This window comes from Dendropsophus ebraccatus, chromosome 6 (assembly GCF_027789765.1).
Source record: "Dendropsophus ebraccatus isolate aDenEbr1 chromosome 6, aDenEbr1.pat, whole genome shotgun sequence".
NCBI classification, from domain to species: Eukaryota; Metazoa; Chordata; class Amphibia; order Anura; family Hylidae; genus Dendropsophus; species Dendropsophus ebraccatus.
In genome coordinates, this window is record NC_091459.1 from 138274201 (window position 1) to 138295648 (window position 21448).

At 41.1% G+C, this 21448-nt stretch overlaps 2 protein-coding genes and 1 non-coding gene across 9 annotated transcripts in view; 1 reads left to right on the top strand and 2 right to left on the bottom strand.

Moving 5' to 3' along the window:
• Positions 1 to 4079, top strand: part of LDAH (lipid droplet associated hydrolase) — a 171285-nt gene extending 167206 nt beyond the window's left edge. For 6 of the 7 annotated variants that reach the window (XM_069973115.1, XM_069973114.1, XM_069973113.1 and 3 more), the window contains one exon: positions 1804 to 4079. In XM_069973115.1, the coding sequence (XP_069829216.1) occupies positions 1804 to 1992 (189 nt within the window). In that variant the 3' untranslated portion in view covers positions 1993 to 4079. The other variant, XM_069973121.1, reaches the window with a different exon arrangement.
• Positions 4080 to 8231: 4152 nt separating this feature from the next.
• LOC138796155 (U2 spliceosomal RNA) lies at positions 8232 to 8413 on the bottom strand. The gene has a single exon (XR_011363758.1). It is a non-coding gene; the product is annotated as a U2 spliceosomal RNA (small nuclear RNA).
• Positions 8414 to 14504: 6091 nt separating this feature from the next.
• GDF7 (growth differentiation factor 7) overlaps positions 14505 to 21448 on the bottom strand; it is a 30455-nt gene continuing 23511 nt past the window's right edge. The window contains exon 2 of the mRNA XM_069973122.1: positions 14505 to 20651. Coding sequence (XP_069829223.1) covers positions 19732 to 20651 — 920 coding nt within the window. The 3' untranslated portion in view covers positions 14505 to 19731. The remainder of the gene's footprint in view (positions 20652 to 21448) is intronic.

Here is a 21448-nt window from a genome sequence, read left to right on the forward strand (position 1 = left end):
GGGGTCTATATACTACTGGGGGAGCAACAGGGGCGCTATATACTACTGGGGGAGTGCAACATGTTTACTAATGATGTTCAGCTCGTACCTTCACCTGACAATACACCCCGGTAAGTGGACCTTCACTTAAAGTTGTTGAGTACCCCTAGTCTAGGAGGTATGCATCAACCTTTTGTGAAAAAGCTTAGGCTACTGCCCTTTTCCATACAGGAGGACTCCGCAAAACAGGTTGAAGAATCAGCTGAAGATACTCATCCTGAGCGTCAAGCTGCTCCTGTATACACAGCCAGTTTGCCAGTGCTGTCAGGAGTGAACAGTGGTTGTATTACACAGCTGCATTGGCAGAGATCATTGGAAAGTCTGATTTTCACCATGAAACCCTTTAATTACTACTATCAATTAGGGCGTCAAAACAAATGCCTGTGATGCTATTGAGGCCCACATCTCATCTTGGCAGACGCAGGGTTTGTTTGGGTTTTTTTTGCAAATTTTATTAAATCAATATCAGATCAGTATGGCGACCTGGCACCCTTGCTGATCAGCTATTTGTCAGACCAGGAAACAGACAGCTCCGTACACTGTGTTGTGGCCATTCTGGGTTACTGTAGTTACGTTCTTATATACTTCAACAGGAGCTGAGCTGCAGTAATCCAGCACAGCCACTATGTAATATTTAAAAATAAATAAATAAAAGTGCACATTTTTACGACTGATATACTTGATATATGTATAAGGAAAAAAAATACAAAACAAAGCCGTATGCAGCAAAGAAATAACTGTTATGACTGAGGAGATGCAAAGATGAATAATCAAAAAAAAAAAATTCTGGGCCTTAAAGGGAAACTCTATTGAGTTTTTTTCTCTTTGTAATCAACTAATCCCAGAAAGTTATACAGATTTGTAATTTACTTCTTTTAAAAAATTTCAAGTCTTCCAGTACTTATTAGCTGCTATATGTCCTGCAGGAAGTGGTGTATTCTATCCAGTCTGACACAGTGCTCTCTGCTGCCACCTCTGTCCACGTCAGGAACTGTCTAGAGCAGTAGCAAATCCCCATAGAAAACCTCTCCTGCTCTGGACAATTCCTGACATGGACAGAGGTGGCAGCACAGAGCACCGTGTCAGACTGGTAAGAATACACTACTCGCTGCAGTGCATACAGCAGCTGATATGTACTAGAAGACTGGAGATTTTAAATAGTTATTACAAATCTATATAACTTTCTGACACTAGTTTATTTGTAAAAATGTCTTAAAACAGGGTTAAAAGGTTATACTACACATTGAACCTTTGAGACATTGAGGCAGCAAGAAACGATTAGAGATTTCAGCTCCGAAGCTTGCAGAATTGCGAATGCAGCTGTAGCCTAGAATTCCTGATCTGGACAAGGGAAGTATTGCAATGTATTTACAATGCGGAGTTAAAATATGAACATCCCCTTTAAATCATTTTGAACGCTGGTCAGATTGTTAATAAACGCTCTGTTGCCAATACTGCAAGTCAACCAAAAATCCGACGCCTATTATCGTTGCTTCAGCCTAGTAATATCCCTATAATAATTTGTGTATTCATGCCCTTGGTGATTGGTTTTGTTTTTCTGAAACGTTCAGCGCGCACATTTATTAAATATTACATTTCGTATCTCCGGGCACTTGGCAGCCATATTGTAGGAAATCTGCCCTGTACTTTTTACTTTAACCAGAGCAAAACATATTTTACACAACTAACAGATACACCGCGCCGTGCTGCAATGTATATGTTAACATCAAATAAAAAATTCTTTTATATTCTTATTATTTTCAGCTGATTTTCTACTATGGTGCTACAGACAACTGGTGTCCGGTCCAGTATTATGAAGATATTAGGAAGGATTTCCCCAAGGGCAATATCTGGCTGTGTGATAAGGGCTACAGGCACGCCTTCGTCTTGGACTCCAGCAAAGAAGTAGCTTCCTTGGTGATAAACTGGATGAACAAACAACCAAACCTTTGAGATTTTCTTCCGCCAAGAAATATGTAATTGTAGCGCCTCCAGGTTAGAGATCATAGAATGATGAGGATTATCACGGCTTAGATACTTTAAAGAAGTTATCCAGCACTACAAAAACATGGCCACTTTTGCCCCGCTCTTGTCTCCGGGTCAGGTGCGGTTTGCAATTAGGCTCCAATTACTTCAATGGAACTGAGTTTCAAACCCCACCCAAACTGGAGACAAGAGACGGGAAAAAGTGGCCATGTTTTTGTAGCGCTGGATAACCCCTTTAAGCATGACAAATGGTCGATAGAACACACCTGACAAGCCTTTGTCTGTACCAAAGGCCTATGAATAACTATAGGTAAGTTTCGGAAATGTGCAACCTATATAGTATGGGTAAAGGTTAGTGTTCTAGTGGAGGCAAGGATTAAATTAATTTAATTTATAGATGAAAATTGCAGAAAAATTGCCAATTTTAGGCTATGTTTCCACTATAGGAATGTGCCATCATTTAGTGGGTGAAGGCAGCCATCTATTGATATTGACGGATGCAAATAGTGATCATTATTTCATTGTCAATAGATAGCCGCCTTTGCCCTCTAAGTGATGGCACATTCCTGTAGTGGGGACTCAATCTCAGTAAGAATGAAATTGATGACGCTGTTTTGCTCATAGAAAGGCTTGATGAATGTTTACCAGAAGTGATAACTAATTTTTAGACCAAGGGAGAAGCCCTACAAATAATTTTTCCAGGAGAACCCTCACTCCTTAAAGGGAATGTATCATCTACATTTTCTATTTCTGATTAGAGTCAGATACTAAAACTTGTTCTTTAATTCTAATTTGTTTCTATCTTCTTTTTATTTCACAATTTTCACATTGTTATGGGGGCTGCCATCTTGCTTGAGCTGTCTTTAACAGCATTTAGTGATATGCTTTACAGCAAGACTCATGGACATAGACAACAATACACAGAGTCTGTCCCCTGGAGACAGGGCAAGCACTGTGACCATTGAAGAGGTCATGCCACAGAGAGCTGCTATTGTCTTGCATAGATGCTATGTACCTACTGGTGTCACCTGATGCTGTATTTCTTTACAGATCACTTTACAGCAGCCTCCTCTTTTCACCCCAGAAAAAACAGGAAGTCTCAGCTTAGTTTTAGCCCCAGTGGTGAGAATAAAAACTGCAAGATATCAGGATTATTTTATAATATAGATAGAAAAATAAAAATGAGAAAAAAGTCACCAAAGATTCTTAGAAAATATAGTTAATATAAAAACATTATTTAAACAATAAGACTGGGTTCACGCTCGATTAACATTCCATTTTCTCATTTGTTTAATGTGAAAAAAAAAGAATGAAAAATGGATGTATTTGTGTGCATCAGTTTTTATCTTTTTTGCTAGGGATGAGCGAACCGACCAGTTTCGTTACGAACTTTGGAAAAAGTTTGGTTCTGCGCCAAACCGAACTTTGAGAAAGTTTGTTACGAATCTGGTAAAAATAACAACAGCGACGCAAGATTGTACTTTTTCCACAGAATAGACCAGGATACAAGGGATTATTTCTCCTATAATCCCTTGTATCCTGGTTTTCTGTGAATATCAAGATGTGTGACGTCACCCCTGTTAGGGTGAGACCTTAAATTAGTCTCCTCAGATATACCTGGGTGCTGCCTAATCAAAAATGTAATGTGACAACTGTCTGTGAGTATTAACCAAGACACATGAAAGCAACTTCAGTGTTCAAGCTTATCAAATTTGTTGAGGGAAAATCAGTTCATATCTTTACAATCAGGTTAAAAAAAACAAAAAAAAAAAAAACAGATTAAGATGCATCCATTTTTTTAACTTACATAAAAACACGGCCAACCACATTTTTGTGTTTGTTAAAAAAAATGAAATGTGTTTTGATCCTTTCTTTTTCATCCAGTTTTTATAATGGAAGTCAATGGGAGAACAGATTAAAACAGATGCATACAAACACTTCTGTTTTTTATAAATTTTTTACATTAAAAGGCTACGTTCACACAAGGTCAAAAATAGAGAAAAGACGGACGTTTTTGCCATTTAAAATAACGTCTGTTTTTGCCGTGATTTAACCTCTTAAGGACATAGGACGTACCGGTACGTCCTATGTCCTCACTTGCACTTCAAAGCGGGGCCGCGCGGCGGCCCCGCTTTGAAGTGCCGCGATCCCGGGTGCCGCGTGTAGCCCGGGACCGCCGCTATTAGCGGGCACGGTCTGATCGCCGTGCCCGCTAATTAGCTAATCGGAGGCAGCTGTCAAAGTTGACAGCTGCCTCCGATTACCGGAGGCAACGTTTCCCTGGTGTCTAGTGGGGGAGATCGCTCCTCCGGGACCTTGTCCCGGAGGAGCGATCTCCGTTACTGATGCCGGCCGGGGACGCATCCAAGATGGCGCCGTCCTCGGCTCGGCACTCGTTCGTTTTCGGCTGCAGCAGCCGAAAGCAAACGAGTGCCGATCTCATGGATCTCTGCATATCTATGCTGCAGAGATCTCAATGAGAGATCCAAGTGTATATACTAGAAGTCCCCCAGGGGGGCTTCTAGTATATGTGTAAAAAAAAAAAAAAAAGTGTTGTTAATAGTAAAAAGCCCCCTCCCCTAATAAAAGTCTGAATCACCCCCCTTTTCCCAGGTTTTAAATAAAAGTAAACAAATAAATAAATAAATAAACATGTTTGCTATCGCCGCGTGCGTAATCGCCCGAACTATTAATTAATCACATTCCTGATCTCGTACGGTAAACGGCGTCAGCGCAAAAAAATCCCAAAGTGCAAAATTGCGCATTTTTGGTCGCATCAAATCCAGATAAAATGTAATAAAAAGCGATCAAAAAGTCGTATATGCGCAATCAAGGTACCGATAGAAAGATCAAATCATGGCGCAAAAAATTACACCTCGCACAGCCCCATAGACCAAAGGATAAAAGCGCTATAAGCCTGGGAATGGAGCGATTTTAAGGAACGTATATTGGTTAACAACGGTTTGAATTTTTTACAGGCCATCAGATACAATATAAGTTATACATGTTATATATCGTTTTAATCGTAACGACTTGAGGAACATGCATAACAAGTCAGTTTTAACCCAGGGTGAATGGCGTAAAAACACATTTCCCCCAAATAAAAGAAATGCGTTTTTTTTTTCAATTTCACCACACTTCGAATTTTTTTCTGGTTTCGCAGTGTACTTTATGCAAAAATTCAGCCTGTAATTGCAAAGTACAATTAGTGACGCAAAAAATAAGGGGTCATGTGGGTTTCTAGGTGGAAAAATGCAAGTGCTATGACCTTTTAAACACAAGGAGGAAAAACCGAAAACGTAAAAACGAAAATGGGCCATGTCCTTAAAGGGTTAACTGACTGCAATGGCAATCCATTGAAGTCAATGGAAAGACGGACGTACAATGTACACAATGTATTGAATAACGGACATTATTGCCACGGACGTCAATATAATGTTCATGTTTATTATTTTTGGACGTCTTTTGCAAACAGCGGCCGTTTTTTATTAGTTGTTTACACAAAGTTTTTCTTTTTTCAACCGTTCTTTCTCCGTTGGGTGCGACTTTTCAATTAAGCCACACCCAAAGGCCAATTAGTGACCGCAAACTAGAATAATGTACCAACAGCCGTCATTGCACTAAGCGGAGACTAGACAGCTAAATGCTGTCCGTTATTTTAGACTCAAAATGACGGATGTAATTTTAAGTGGAGCTGGAAAAAACGTTGTGTGAACATAGCCAAAGGATGAGAAAACAGACTACAAAATGCAGTATGAACCCAGCCTTAGTTATTTTCTGATGATACATTCCCTTTAAAGATCAGGGCAATAGCTCAGGATTTCAGAGCTAATGTCTAGTATAGATGTGCTAACTGCTTTGTCAACCTCTTCGAATGGCCGATAATGCCCAATAAATTTAGAAACCATAGATGTGGCATTACAATATGTAAATCTCCTGTAGCATCTGAGATACTGCCTATGGTTCACGACTGCTATCCAAGACTCAGTTTCTTTGGAATCATCCACCAACGTAGTCTACTTTTCTACTATTTGCCTTTGTAACCATGCATACAGTCGACAGTTTGTGGTTTTCTTTGTGTGTTAAAGAATGTGGGACCAAAACCTTTTCTTCTCATCATATATGATGGGTGCAATATTTGCCTTTGGGAGCATAAGCAGAAAAAAAAACAAAAAACTATTATATAAAAATCTTCTTATCATTCAGATGTGTCGTGTCAGGTTCTTTTCTTTCCAGGGTCTCAGATGTTTGGACGTTTCCAGTGATCTAGAATATCTGAGATCTCAGCTTGCCGGATGTACAGCACCTTGTGCCAACATTTTATCTTGTGTCCGCGACAACATGTAGACAAAGCTGCACAATGGGTTTTTTTGGCTGCATCCATATATACTGTAGTGTATGGAGGCAACGTCACCTCCGCATGAAAATAGTATTTATAAAACACAGAAGAATCTGAATTTAAGGGTAAATTGCCTTAGGTCTGATTCATACGTTGTTTTTTATGTTTGTAAAGTAAAGTTTGTAGCACGCACTGAGAATCAACCACCCTGACACACTGATGGTTAAAGTGGATCTCCTTTATTCATAGATGGAAGCCAGTTTATATATCCTGGGGGCATGGAATCTTCTATTAAGGCTCGTGTCAGTACTTCATTGGCTGAGGTACAAAAAGAGTTACTTACTTAGCACTAGTGTTTACTTGCATAGCACTTGTGTTTACTTACATAAGCTGTAAGGAATGTAACATCTCTAGAAGGTCAGCGCCATAATGTAATGGGTTTACTAAATATACAAAATATCACATCCTTAACACATGCACAGATCATATTTCCATACAATGTGCTACAGACTAGTCTCCCGGCATCATCACTAATCATGTGTCAGTACAGTAGCATGAAGCTTTAACTATTACAGAGCTCACAGCATCATCATTGAATGATGATGCTGGGAGTTCCAAAGTCCGGTCCATAGAACATTGTCCATAAATAAGTTCCATTCACAAAACATGTGACTCAGGCCTTACTCAGATATAAGGAAACCAACCGGGATTGTTGTCTTCTGTATTAGACGACTTCCTGATTCCATGATACTATTGAATTCTCGTGTAGCCCAGAGACTCTGTGACCTCACAGCATGTGAAATACTGAAAGTTCTATAAACAGTCCAAGAAGACTACAGTTCTTTCCAAGTGACCCGGTCTGGTAATTCTTACACGTTAAAGTAATAAATTTTTAGGAAAGTAAGCTCCGATTATCTGGATCATTCCGGGAGGTGAAGATGCTCTGCAATAAAACCAGAGATCGCTATTGGGTGGTCTGATTTATTTATGAGGGGCTGAATAGCTTTTGTTGTAGACACTCCCCTAACTTTTTTTTTTTTTTTATCTAGGAAATGACTAGTTTATCTTTACTTGCATGTTTTGATGATCGGGCTTCAACCTTGTGTCTTGCCTTTTTTCAGTCTGTGTTAAGCACAGCATGCAGACAGAGAACTTCCACCAAAAAAAAAAAAGTCAGATTTTGGTTTCAGCCAACACTTCCAGCTGTTGACTCCCATGGCGGGTCACAAATGTACTCCAAGCATCAGTACATTCGGGAACAACTCTCTTATTTTAGTACAACAAATGTAATAAAAAAAAATTCAGACTTCCAGCTTGACGGGAGGAACCACTCGTAAAGGTTTGTTTCTACAGATACTCTATGCAAAAACTTTAGAAAAAGCCACAAGCCAATGCGAGGTTTACTTTGCTATTAAGCGTTGTTGTTTTAGTTCAGGCGTTTATTTTTTTTATGCAAAATTGCAAACATTTCTTAGATAAGGCCTTGTACAGTACATCAACCAACTCTAGTCTTAGGGTGGCCATACATCTAAAACTGTCAGACAAATAATTATTTCACTTACATTTATCTCCCCTGCCCTCCCTATATACATTAACGATCAGCACAACCTGCTCTAGACTGCTCTGGCAGTGGCTTATCTCTCCATGAACAAAGTATTCAAACTGAAATTCCATCACGACCGACCCCTATCTCCACCAACATCATCTGTCTGTGGAGTCTCGGGGGAGACCCCCATACACCTTATACTAATGGCCGAAGATGACCAAATTATAAAGTGGGGACCTTTATTTAGAATTTATGGACAACAAATACTTATCAAGAATATAACCGTGAAATATCACTCATGGCCAACTGTATTTTTTAATTTTTTTGTGCACTGAACCTGGAAGCACTGACATAACAGGTCAATGCCTGGAGAGGACAGAGCAAGGTCTTTCTCCATCTCCCTGTTCTGAAGATCCCTTTAATATATGGTCCCCAGATCGGGGACGTATCCGATTTCAAACTGATACTACACTTGATCTTAGCCAAAAAGGCCGAGAAGTGATGGGCATCAGTATTCAACATCAAGCTGCTTCCAACTTCTTGAAATGCGGTGACAGATCCACTTTGCCGAATGGAAACTTCAACCATAAAATTCTCACATTAGTTCAGAGGAGTTACGTACCATGTGACTGCCATGTGTTTAATGGCTTTGTGAAAAAATAAAAATGAAGGATAAAACGTTTGAATTCTCTTTTCCATACAGCAAGAAACATTATGATACTGACTTTATTATCACCAAACCTCATTTTTGTTGTAAACGAGTAACATGCCCAGTGATGTACACCAGACCATAGACTTTTACATAATAATTTCCATGTTCCCTAGTCTTTAACCTTACCTTTATGTCAATGATCGGAAATGTGATGGATTTCATTAGGTGTTATCTTTTTGTGTTTCATTAGAGTGGCACCAAGCAAAAGTTCCAGCATTATCTCCTTGGCCAAGGCAGATTGGCCATTCATCACCGAATATCACTTTCATCCAATCCTCCACTCTCTTTGATCACTTCTCTGTAGTTCACCCTAACCTTATATTCTTTTGTTTATATGTCTGTAGTGGCGATTCTATGTATAAAGGTCCTCATACACGTTATACTTTAGTCGTCCATACCATCTGCAGTATAAAGTGTATGGGGGCTCACCTAAGGCTCCACCAACAGATGATGTCGGTGAAGAAAGGGGGCAGGTGTGATTGAAAATCAATACCAGACCCCTTTGTTCTCTTCTTTGTTTGACATAAGCCAGAGCTCTCAGGTTCCGCCTACCCCTCTCCCCCAATAGAGACTACAGAAACACTTGAACATGCCAAATGTTCCTGTGTATGAAGAGGACGGGGGCTGGTCATGACAGATAACTATTGGTTGAGCAATCATTTGGACGTCAGTTATTGAAGGTGTATGGCCAGCTTTAAGGAGAACTCCAGGCTGGGGCGATTTTTGGCAGAGTGCTAAGGAAGAGAAGGATGAAAGAAGTAACATGCTCTCACCACCCCCCATTTCAGCACTAGTGTCACTATCCCGCAGCTCCAGTCCCCTGGTCCAGCCACTTCTGAGTTTGAGTTACGCCAGTCAGTGGCTGTAACACGTCACGTCCTGGGTCCCCACTCAGACCCAGAGTGGTCAGAACCAATGGACCACAGCTGTGGGATACCGGCACCAACTCTTGAGCAGGGAAGGTGAGAGCATTTTACTTCTTTCATCCTTTCCCTCCCCAGCACTCTGCCAAAAATCCCCCGAGCCTGGAGTTTTTGTTAAAACCTCACTTTATTGAACAGTTTTAATGACTCGTAAAATTATCCTTTTATTTTTGTTTTGTTGCCAATTTCTTGTTATGAAGGCAAATTGCTATGGCTTTTCTATTCTCCAACTTTGTTGGCTTTCTTGGTCCATCACTACCTATCTTTTTGCTGCTCTTTCCATTTTGTTTATACTTGCACCATATCTTACAGCCTGCTGGGAACAACCAACATCTTTAACCACACTCTGTGTAAGATTTCTAGAATTCTTTCCATAAATGCATTTGTCACGTCTTTTGTTAGCGCCTATTTTTCTTTTACTTAGCTTAGTAAGATCTGTAAGCATTTGCCTTTCACTTACATGCTGAATTACTAATATCAATATTTCTTTTACAAATACAAATTACAGAGTGATTTCATACTTTTTTCCCTCAACATTGAGTGATTCTAGCTTTTTTTCTTTTTGATTTGGAAAAACGTGCCATATATTTTAATTTGCGATCAATTTTTATGAAGCCAGATTTTTCTATATTATTTGTGCCATGTAATTGCATTCACTGTGTCAATTGCTGTAAAGTTAAAAAAAAAAGAAATAAATGGAGTAAATAGAGGCATAACTCAAAGACGCAGGTCCCCTGTGCAAAATCTGTAGTAGGGCCCCCGGCTATAATGCTGCCTTCATATTCCCGGTCTCCTAATGGACCCCCTCAGGCTCATGGGTCTGGATGCAACCACATCCTCCGTATGCCCCTCTGGGTGAGCATCATCTTCTTGTGATTATTCCATAATTTCTGCCAGAAATTTCATGGACGTCACAGAGAGGAACCTTTATTTAGGACCCACATCTGTTAGCCAGAGTGAAAATCCACTCATAAAGAATTACTCTCGCCCTGGTGGACCTAGCCCATCTATTCTTCATTCATATACTCATCCCAATGGTCAGCATGTAATAGGCAATCTAAATTTGGACCCATAATGATCAGCTGGACTTGTCTTGCTAACCCATGAATATTCGGAGGTCTTTAGACTCTCCTCCCATAGCGCTCACAATGTACTCGTCCACAGTAGTAATATGGTATATTTTCACAGCTATATTTCCTATTCTGTCACATTACTACTTATTGCCGGTTTCTGGACTAGTAAATCCCGTTGCTTTCCGCTGAATACCTTCTTATGATTATCAGATGTTTCAACTTTAGGGCTAATCACAATTTTATGGAGCAAGTTATTACTTCCTCTTAGGAACTCTCCGTGCCAGGCCTTTAACTGGGACCTCGAGCAATGTCTCCGAAACAATTAAACTGATTCTTAACCAAGAGAAAACACATTTGAAGTTGTCATTAATTGGTTCTAATTGAATGAGGTCATGTACATTTCGGCAGTAAACGTCTTCCAGTCTATTGTCTGCTGGTTTTATGTCTTTTTGACTGTTTATTGTATTATTTTTTTTTTCTTCTTTAGATTGCATGAAGCTTGCACTTAAGGCATTTGTTTGTCATACAGACCTTGGTTGTCTCCCTTTGTGTCCCCTCTTTTCTCTGGAGATTGTTCTGCTGTGTCACAGTTCATGGTAATTACTGGGCATTTCTGATACGGTTTCTTTAAGCTACAACTTCTCAGCTTGGAGCCTTCTTAGATATTCCATAGTGAGGGTAGACAGGACACGCCACCCTATTACAGGCCACCAAGCTTCTTGTTTATCGCACATAATATCTAATTGCGGATAGAAACCAAAGGGACCATATTACTCACCAGTCTTTCTATAGGATATCCTTGTTTTGTATATGTATTGTTGACTTCTTATATGTATAGTTGACTAGAGATGAGCGAACCGGCCAAGGTTCGGGTTCGTATGAACCTGAACTCTCGGCTTCTGATTCCCGCTGTCTGCCTGCTCCGTGGAGAGGGTGGATACAGCCTGAGGACCGCCTGGAAAACTGGGATACAGCCATAGCCATAGGCTGTATCCCAGTTTTCTAGGCGTTCCTCAGGCTGTATCCCCCCTCTCCACGGAGCAGGCAGACAGCGGGAATCAGAAGCCGAGAGTTCAGGTTCATATGAACCCGAACCTCGGCCGGTTCGCTCATCTCTATTGTTGACTTCTTGGGGGGGTCGGCTTACTTACCTCTCCACGCTCCCCGGTGTCCCCCTGCCTGTTCCCTGCTGACTCGTCTGAACCTGTCTCTGCAGTGACAGCCTGCTCAGCCAGTCGCTAGCCGCAGTGCTGTGCCGTCAGTCAGTGATTGGCTGAGTGGCCCATCACTGCAGAGACAGATTCAGTGGGGAACAGGCATGAGGGCACCGGAGGAGCATGGAGAGGTAAGTAACATCTTTATTATTTTCTATACACTGACACCGGAGTACCCCTTTCCATCAGCCATTGGCTGTGTATTACCTATTACATGAAGCGATGCGTGGCTGGCAGCATGCATGATGGGAGTAGTTTGTCAATAGCCGAAGGGCCACAGGTTTGACAACTATTAAATTGGGTAAGGGTATTCCCAGAAAATATGGAATAGTAAACTAAGGGTTAGTGTGTAACTGTATACGTGTATATAGCAAGGCCTTATATTGGTTCTTTGTACTGTAGCTATAAAGAGTTGCCTTTCCTTGCTCCCATTTGCACATAGATCAGTGTCTCTGTGTATAGTAGGAAAGAGAAGGCAAGATCGGTAAATGCAGGAAATTAGGTTCTTTAAAAAGGTACCATGAGTGCACAGGCCTTCTCAACATCCCTTTAAAGTACGGAACACCCCTTTAAAGTGCTCTGTGTGAACCCAATCCATTGTTTTTGAACCAGAAGACTACCTTTCTAGTGAACCCCCCTAAAATTGGTATTTATTTGATAGCAGGGTTATTTTTCTTCCAGGATCTGTGGACATGTAACGTGTGTGGTTGTCATATAACCTATAATTGGTAACACTGCAGAGTACAGGTAATATACCTATGGCTAGCGGGGACCTCTGCTGGTCAGCTGCACTATAAGGGAAGAGAAAAATTACAAAGGACAGACCAGGTAAAGCTGCCCATACACATACACACAAGACTTTGATAAACCACAGTATGGCTGTTCAGTCATCTGTAGGCCTAGTCAAAAAAGCAATCTATCACTTATCACTAGAGATGAGCAAATTGACATTATCTTTGCAATCCACTTGTCAGCCGGCTGCTTTTTAACTCAGTGCCGCTCCTCACCGGGAGCTGGATCCAGTCCTAGGAAACTTTGTTCCCAGTTTCCCAGGACTGGATCCATCTTTTCCCAGCACCCAGGGAGGTGTGGCAGCGGCCGGCTGATGAGCGGATTGCAAAGATAACAAAGTGCTTCACTTAGTCATTACTGTAAATTCCCTCATCTCTACTTATTCCCTGTACCCTACATCTCTAAAGTACATGATAGACTTTTTCTTCTTTTAATGCCAGTTTCTAAGTACCCTTTTTTCCCTTTAGGTTATTACTCCCATCATGTCTCAGTATGGAAAACAGATATTTTTTTTTTCTCCTACACTCATCATCGCACTCTGCTGGTTATACACTGCATAGAAGCTTTCAAGAGAAGCCGGTCAAACAAAGTAAGAGTAAGGCTGCATTCACACGTTCCGTGTTCCGGAACAGATAGGCGCCGCACTGTAATGACAGAGCCGCGCAGCCGATTCATTACAGCGTGGCGCATATCTGTACAGTTCCCCCGCTACCAGCATCTTATCACAGATGCTGCCCGGGCGGGTTGAGTCCGTTATAGGCATTCCACGTCCGTGTTCCGTGGCCTCATTCACACATTTTTCTGGGCTGCAAAACCTCCCAATAGTTTTTCTCCGTAATCCATGGAAAATCATCCATATTTGCATCCATAATTGCATCCGTTTCCGTAAAATGTGAACAGTACTAGTAATACATTTTTTTTTCATCCGTGATTTTTAGTGACATCACAATGTGACATTCGTAAAAATCACGGATCCCATAGAGTCCTATTAGATGACCTGTGCCACAATTTCAGTCCCCACTAGATCTAAATCAAAATGGTCTGTGTGAATAGCTCAATATAAATCAATGTGCTCTAAGTTAAACCGGACGACTTTATGGGACGTGTGAATAAGGCCTAAATCAGTCACTATAGGTATGACTGTGCAAGTCGAAAAGCACTATAAAATACATAGGGATAGATTCACTTACCAAGGTATTTCATATACCAACTAAAATCCATGCCTGAAACTTAAAAAAAGTGACAAAATAGATGTTCCCAAAATTTTCCTACTTAAGGCTATGTAAACGCTGCGTAAAATAACGGCCGTTATTTTGAGGCCAAAACAACGGCCATAGAATTACTATTGTACGGGCTAGTCGTGAAACTACGGCCGTTGTTTAATTTTGATTCCTAGCATAATTATAAACGAGATGAAACAGGTCATTTACTTTAAATACTGAGCCCAGCCCGAGAAACCACTCAGAATTTTTTTTACATCAAAATGAAGTTTAATTCAGCAGATATAAGTTTTACGTTCGCGGCCGCATTGAAATCCACGGCCGTTGTTGCAGTATTACTGGCCGGAAATAATTGACACGTTCATTTTTCACGGGGCCGTATAAACAACGGCCGTTATCTGATACGTAGTGTGAATTCAACGGCCCTAGTTACATTGCATTGCAGTCATTATAGGGAACCTCAAAACAACGGCCGTAGTTTTGCAGCGCGGACAACGGCCGTTATTTTACAAAGTGTGAACATAACCTAATTCTGGGAAAAAAAACTGATCTAAATCAAGTAAATTTCCCCCAAACTTTATATTCAAATTACAAAGTAAAGAAAAGACACGACCCCAATACAAAATGTAATCATAAAATATTTAATAAAAGTATCTGTACAAAATATTTAAGATGGGTTATAAAAGAGAGTATTCAGGAATATTCCATTGACAAAATATATCCCACTATATAGTATATAGAGAAAATATAGAATGATAATTTACATTTCAATATGTACACTTTTAGAATACATACAATGCATTTACATCCTGGTTTCCCCGCTGCTTGACTATCTAAATGTATACATTACAAAACCCATGGCTGCTAGTTTAACATGAATATATTAACCAAACTGGTGTCCACCTATATTATTAACACAGGACGGAGAGGAAGCCGACAGCCGTAAGACTGACGTTCCCACGAGGACCCCCCATCACTCCGGATCACAATGTTTTACCTTGTTGATAAATAAATTAGACATGTCTGATAAATAGGATTTCTGCAAGGTTCAGATTTTTCTCCTGTGAGTCACTGGAAAATAACATAAGGCACTATAAGTGGAATGACCCTTTAAGTGATTCAGAGGCAGGCAAGTTATAATAGGTCTCGTGAAGGGACATGAGAGAGTACGTACCATAAAAGCAGCCCTAGTGGCTGCTGAAGGGCACCTGGGGCCTAAGCTAGATTGCCTCCACCGTCTTTGCTCTTAGGTGAGACAGACGTTAGCAGACAAGGAATGAGAAAGCAGCTTGTTAGCATCGGAGTCCTCTATATCATACTGAGAACTGCCCTGATTCATTGGCATACAGGGATCAGTGCTGGAAGCTGAGTTATGTACATAAAACGTGTAAGGAGGGGTGAGGAAAGGGAGGAGGCTTGCATGCTGAGGCTCAGCAACACCTCCTTAAAGGGATTTATTTATTTAAAATTGTCCCCTGTCCACAGCATAAGGGGACAAGTAAGAGATCGCTGCCCCCGGCTCCTTTGTTTTGAATAGAGCTGTGGGTCTGCATGCATTCATTCTCTATGGAGCTGCCGGAAGGAGCTGAGTGCTGCACTCGGCTTTCTCCAGCGGCTCTGTAGGGAATAGATAGAGCTGCAAGTCATGTGCCGACCCATGGCTCCATTGAAAAAATCACCGGGGTCATGGAGGTCAGACCCCCTGTGATCTCTTACTTGACCTGTGAATAGGAGACAAGTAAGTTTTAATTGGAAAACCCCTTTAAATGTGTTATCCATACTTAGTAAAACATGTCCACTTTCTTCCAGAAAAAGCAGCACAATCGTCCCCAGTTTGGGTGCTGGTTTTGCAGCTTGCTTTCATTGAAGTGAGTGGAGCTGAATTTAAATATTACACAACCTGAGGACAGGATTGATGCTGTTTCTGAAAGAAAGTATCTGTGTTTTTTTTTTTTTAATGATCCTGGATAACCACTTTAACACTAGAGCTGTGAGCATGGTATAGAGCTGACAGACCTTTAAACACCTGGAGTAGACCACATTTGGGTATGCCTTTACTGTTCAAGATTAAGACAATGAATAAAGTAGTTTTAACGGTTGTCTGTGCAACTCCATTACATAGCTGGCTGTGCTGCTAACATAGAACTGACAGCTGGCTGGCTGTGCTGCTAACATAGAACTGACAGCACGATGCTTGTGGCTTTGTCAGCTTTTTCTACTCCACATCTACCTACTCTTAATGTTACAGATACCAAAAGGCTGTACACAGAAGAGCGAGAGAAGCTGTATAAGAGAGGGGGTGAGGTCACACAATCTGTAATAGTGGAAGAAGGAAGGAGAAAACTCACTTACATCAGTGTCTGCCTGATGGAGAGAAGATCATGTGGGCTGTATTACAAGAGGAAAGCTGCACAAGAAAGAGGCTATACTGGACGTGTTTGGACATACAGTGAACGATAGTGCTGAAGTGCGAAATTCATTAACAATCTGGAACTTTTTTTGCACAAAGCTTCACTGTCTAAGAGTAAGATGTTTAGTTTCATCACTCTTAACCCATAAACCATAGGGAGATCGTGGGTAAAATGAAAAAATGCAATCCATGGATGTCTGATTGGTCGAGGTCTCACCACTAGGGCTGCTACTTCTCCTGAGAATACAGGTGATTGGTGCCATCATAGTAAATAGGCTATCTTATGAAATGTTGAAATAGAAAATGAAATGTGACCCTTTCCATATATCCCAGTGGTTGTGCACAGGTGCAGGAACCAACCACCTCTGTTCTCGGCATCCGTGAGGGCAACTGCATTGGGAACCCCAATGATCGAGTGCTCCCCCGAGGATGAACAACCCTTCCAAGGACCTAGGACACTGAAACGACTACTTTATTTTAAGGTATTATTGAAGAATTCCTTTAGAGAGTTAAAATTGTGGACAAATTTCCACCTACTAAATCGCCCATACGTTAACGATCAGGTGTTATATGCAAATAGCATACGGTGCCTGTCAATTGGCCCTGTGCAACAATAAACAGGACCTTTCACTTTCTGCTTAGAACAAGCATAAGAATGGGAAGTAATGGATTTCCAGTGCCAATTGATGTTCCCATCTATTTGCTCTACATGACGAGTGGAGGCTGTTTAGTGGCTAGGAATAGACCCGCTAGCTTAGGGGCTTGCTGGGGTTCCTAATTTAAAGTCATAGTGACAGATGCCCTTGATATTGAATACAGCTTTACTCATCTCTTCCAGCCATTTCCCCCTCATCTCCTACAGCTTTAGACACACAAGTCACAGTTCACCTATAGCTCGGGGTCAGTTATGGTAATATACCCTGAAGAAGGCTCTTCTTTATTGAGATCGCTGATGAACAAAGCAGCGCAGAGGGGTAAACAGCAGCAGATTGCTACATGAACAGCTTTTGTGTGTCCTGATCTAATTAGATGTCACTTAAACCCTGCGGGTGTCAGAGGTCAACACCTGTACAGAGCTGGAGGTGGGAAAAGGATGCACGGGCCGAGAGGAGCAGGGCTGGGCAGGGGCTTTCTACATATAATTGTACATCTACATATTATAGGACTATTAGCTCAGTCATATTCATTGTACACAGATGGGCTGGACGGGAGCGCTGAAATATTAGAGCTGTGAAATCGTAAATTATATTAAGGTCCATACTGTCACTTTTGACTTTTTTTTTACATTTTTAAAGGGGCCGTCTACTGGACTGCATAAATAAAGTTTATTGTATCAGTACAGAACGCACGCTCACACTGAACCCTATGTAATAGGCCTAAGGCTGGGTTCAAACTATGTTTTTTTTCATCTGTTTTTCACAAAAAAAAAAAACGGATGGAAAAATGAATGCACTTTCCATTGACTTCCAATATAAAAAAGGGAACAAAATGCAGATTTTTTTCTAATGTACAGAAAAATGTGGACAAATGAGGTACGTTAAAAAAAAAAGATGCATTTTGCATCAAATGCTTTCAAAAAACAGTGTGAACCCAGCCTTATTCAGGAAAACCTGTTGGGGAAGGGAACATAGGTGTTTCCAATGGCATCCAATCAGTTATATATCTATTGCGGCTGTGTTCATGCATAGCGTTTAATTATTGATAAGTAAAAGCTATGTGTGAACCTAGCTTGAAGAACAAAGCAGCAATCTGATTGGCTGCCAGGTAGACATGTTGTGATATGTTTTAATTACTTTATTTACACAGTTCCAGAGAAAAAAGAAAGACATATTCAGTCTAAAAACAGTATAATTTTTTCCAAAAGTGTTTCAAAACTTTTTATATAAATTTTTGTTTTACACTATATAACATAATTTGGCATTTATGGAATCTAATCGATGTCAGAGTATGAAATGAAATAGTTTATCAGATGTCATAGAAAGTACATAAAACTTGTCAGACACCCTCTAAAGATGCTCATACACTTATAACTCTCTCTCTCCCTATCTTCCCTTTCACACGAGTGTTCGGCACAGCCCCACATTCATGTGTTCTCTATGCTGAGGGTAGGGGTAAGCCACTACCAGACAGCTCTGGCATCAGCTTATCTCTCCCAGAAAAGAAGAATCTAAGCTGTTGAAGTCCATCTTCTCAAGGGGGAGCCACGAGGCCACCGTACACTACAGACAGTCATTTAAAAACTGCCAAACTCAATGGGTTGCCTTTTGATGTGTATAGCACCGTAGCAAACTGGACCTTCTGATGATGGATTAATGAAATGTTACTCTATCTTTGATGGTGAATGAAGTGAGAACCATAAATTTTTATAAATTTTCTGAGAAAATTTTGGATACAGTACTCCAAGTATCTAAGCCCTACATATAAAATACCTTTCTGAATCTAAATGTTTCCGAAAATTAGAACGGTCTGCCCTCACTGGGTATGGAGCGCAGCACATTATATCCTGTGCTGACACAATTCTTTGGCAAGATATGCTGACCTGGTTCCACTCTACAGAACGATGATGTCACCTGGCTAAACAGATTTACTGAAATCAGGTCATTAAGTTGAGATTCTGAACGAGAGAAAAAAACTCTGCACTTGGAAAAGTTGTATGAATTCCTTCCCTAGTTTCCCATGCAAATGCCCTTCTGTCGAAAGGGGCTGGAAACAACCATTAGACCCTTCTGTTTGCATTGCAATAGACAGTTTCCCCTCCATATATTCTACAGTACTTACAGAATACTCTTTCAGTATACCATGCAGTGACCCCTAGGCTTGTTAACGTAAAGAAGTATAGCAGACCATTGAATATCTTATATATACAGCATACAACATTGCCCGTTGCCTGAATCACGCCACATTTATGGTAAGACTGTTATATTGTCTATACGTTCGGATTGCCTTCTAATGTCAACCCTGAATGGTGGTAACTAGAGATGGGCGAACTGGCCGAGGTTCGGGTTCGTATAAACCTGAACTCTCGGCTTCTGATTCCCGCTGTCTGCCCGCTCCGTGGAAAGGGTGGATATAGCCTGAGGACCGCCTGGAAAACTGGGATACAGCCTATATAGCCTATGGCTATGGCCGGTTCGCTCATCTCTAGTGGTAACCACTGAGCAGAGAACATAATAACCGCATGGTACCTCGAGAGAAGAAGGGAGATAGATCTCTCTAGGAGCTGACTTCTGTAGATAACCTAAAAAGTTAGGAGCCACCATGGAAATACAGTATAAGGTGCTTTACCACCTAAGTTCTGGAATTTGTCCAGCCCTATAGTACACACAGTATACCCCAGACATTAAACAGAATGGTGAGTGACACACAGGAGAACCAAAACATTTTAAGGATTACCTTGGCTTGCCATTTTTCGCTTGTGTTTTTGAGTTAAAAAGTACAGAAGGCACATACATATATATTTCTAGGCAACAACAAGTGCTACCTGCACCCACAGTTTTCTACCACCATGTCCTCATACTGCTTGTAGACTACATTATTCCCGGAGTCTATGTACAAAATACTGATTGGGCTGAGTTTTGAAGGGACGCAGCAGCTTGGTGGTGTGGACTCAGGGTCCATGGAGTTCATTAAAGTCTGAATAATGGCATGGTTAGTAGGTTCCAGATGCGACCTCAATGGAAAATCACAAACCCCCTCGCAGTGGTACGCTTCATAATCCAATGGGGCTATGATCCAGTCATCCCAGCCCAACTCCTTAAAATTGACATGAAGGGGCTTCTTACTACATCTCGTCTTAGATCTCTTGCCTTGCCCTTTAGTGTTGTGACTTGTCCTATTTGGTAGAGTCTGCCGCTTTCTTCTTCTCTTGATGACGGATCTTTGGCTGTAATCTGGTGGATCTATAATTTTAGGGTTCTCCATGGATTTAATTTTGTCCCTGATCTCCTTAAAAAGGTTTTCTCTCCTCTTAGAATAGGAAGAGACCACCAATAATGCCTTTTCGGGATCTGAGAGACCCAGTCGATGAAACCCAAGTTGGATCAGTGGCAAGTAGGATAATGTAAGATCAGAGACCATCTTCAGCATGAAACACAAAGAATCACTTGGACCCTTTTTATTGTTACCCATAGCCCTCAAGACATTAAATACCTCCCACTTTGAGACAGTGTCCAGCAAGTCAGCAGAACGAGAGTCTAGAAGAACAGCCTCTTGCCAAGTGGTGGCACAGGTGTACAGATAAAGGTGCACAAGACTTCCAGAGTTGGGAAGAACTTCACTAATATTTTTGGGGGCTTTACGTAGAATCCTCAGTTCTGCCCCTATTATTTCATCCAAGGAGGACAAAGTGCTGATGTCAAATGTGTACTTCTGTACCAAGGACAACGGTGAAACATCATCTGAAAAAAACAAAAACATAAATTAGTTAGATACAGAGCAACACAGAAGAGAATAAGGTGAATAAAAAACTGTACTCAGAACTAAAATACTGAATAAAAAAGAAAAAGTGGTACAATAAGTACAAAAATGTCTCGACAAAAGTGGAGTATCAGGGCAAAAAATAAATGCATAAATCTGAGATAACATAACTAAAAAACAAACAAATGATAATTACTAGAATCCCCAGGGCAAGGCCACCTTATTGTAGGATCAAGAAGTTTCTTAACTCAAGAAGACTAAAGAAACCTCATGCCCCCCCCCCCCCCCCCAAAAAAAAAAGAAATTCACATGAGCTCGCCGGTGCCGGTGCGTATATCCTGGTGGTGTGGTCCCCGCCATCTATGTGGGTTCCTTCCTATGCTAATACAGCTGCTTTGTGCACTGGTGGCAGGCCTGGCACTCCCAGTGTACCAGTATCTCCTGTCGGTGACAGGCTTCCTTCAGAGTCAAGTCTGGCTCCGTCACTGAGGGGAGGGGATACCATAATTTCAGTTATGGTACAAAATAAAACATTATCTTTCCTAAAGCTGATGGCTGCTTAACTTATAAAATCATCTTTTTATTTCTCAGCCAAGTGTCAAGGAGGCGGATATAGCTGCTCAAGTGCCACTGTCTGACACGCCTCCTGGCTTGGCTTCACCTTCCAGCCCCTCCTTTACTGACAAGCGGAAACAAGGTGACATGAGGAGAGGGAATGAGAGGAGACTGTGGCCCTTCAACTTTTTTGGCCCAGCCTCCTTGACACTTGGCTGAGAAG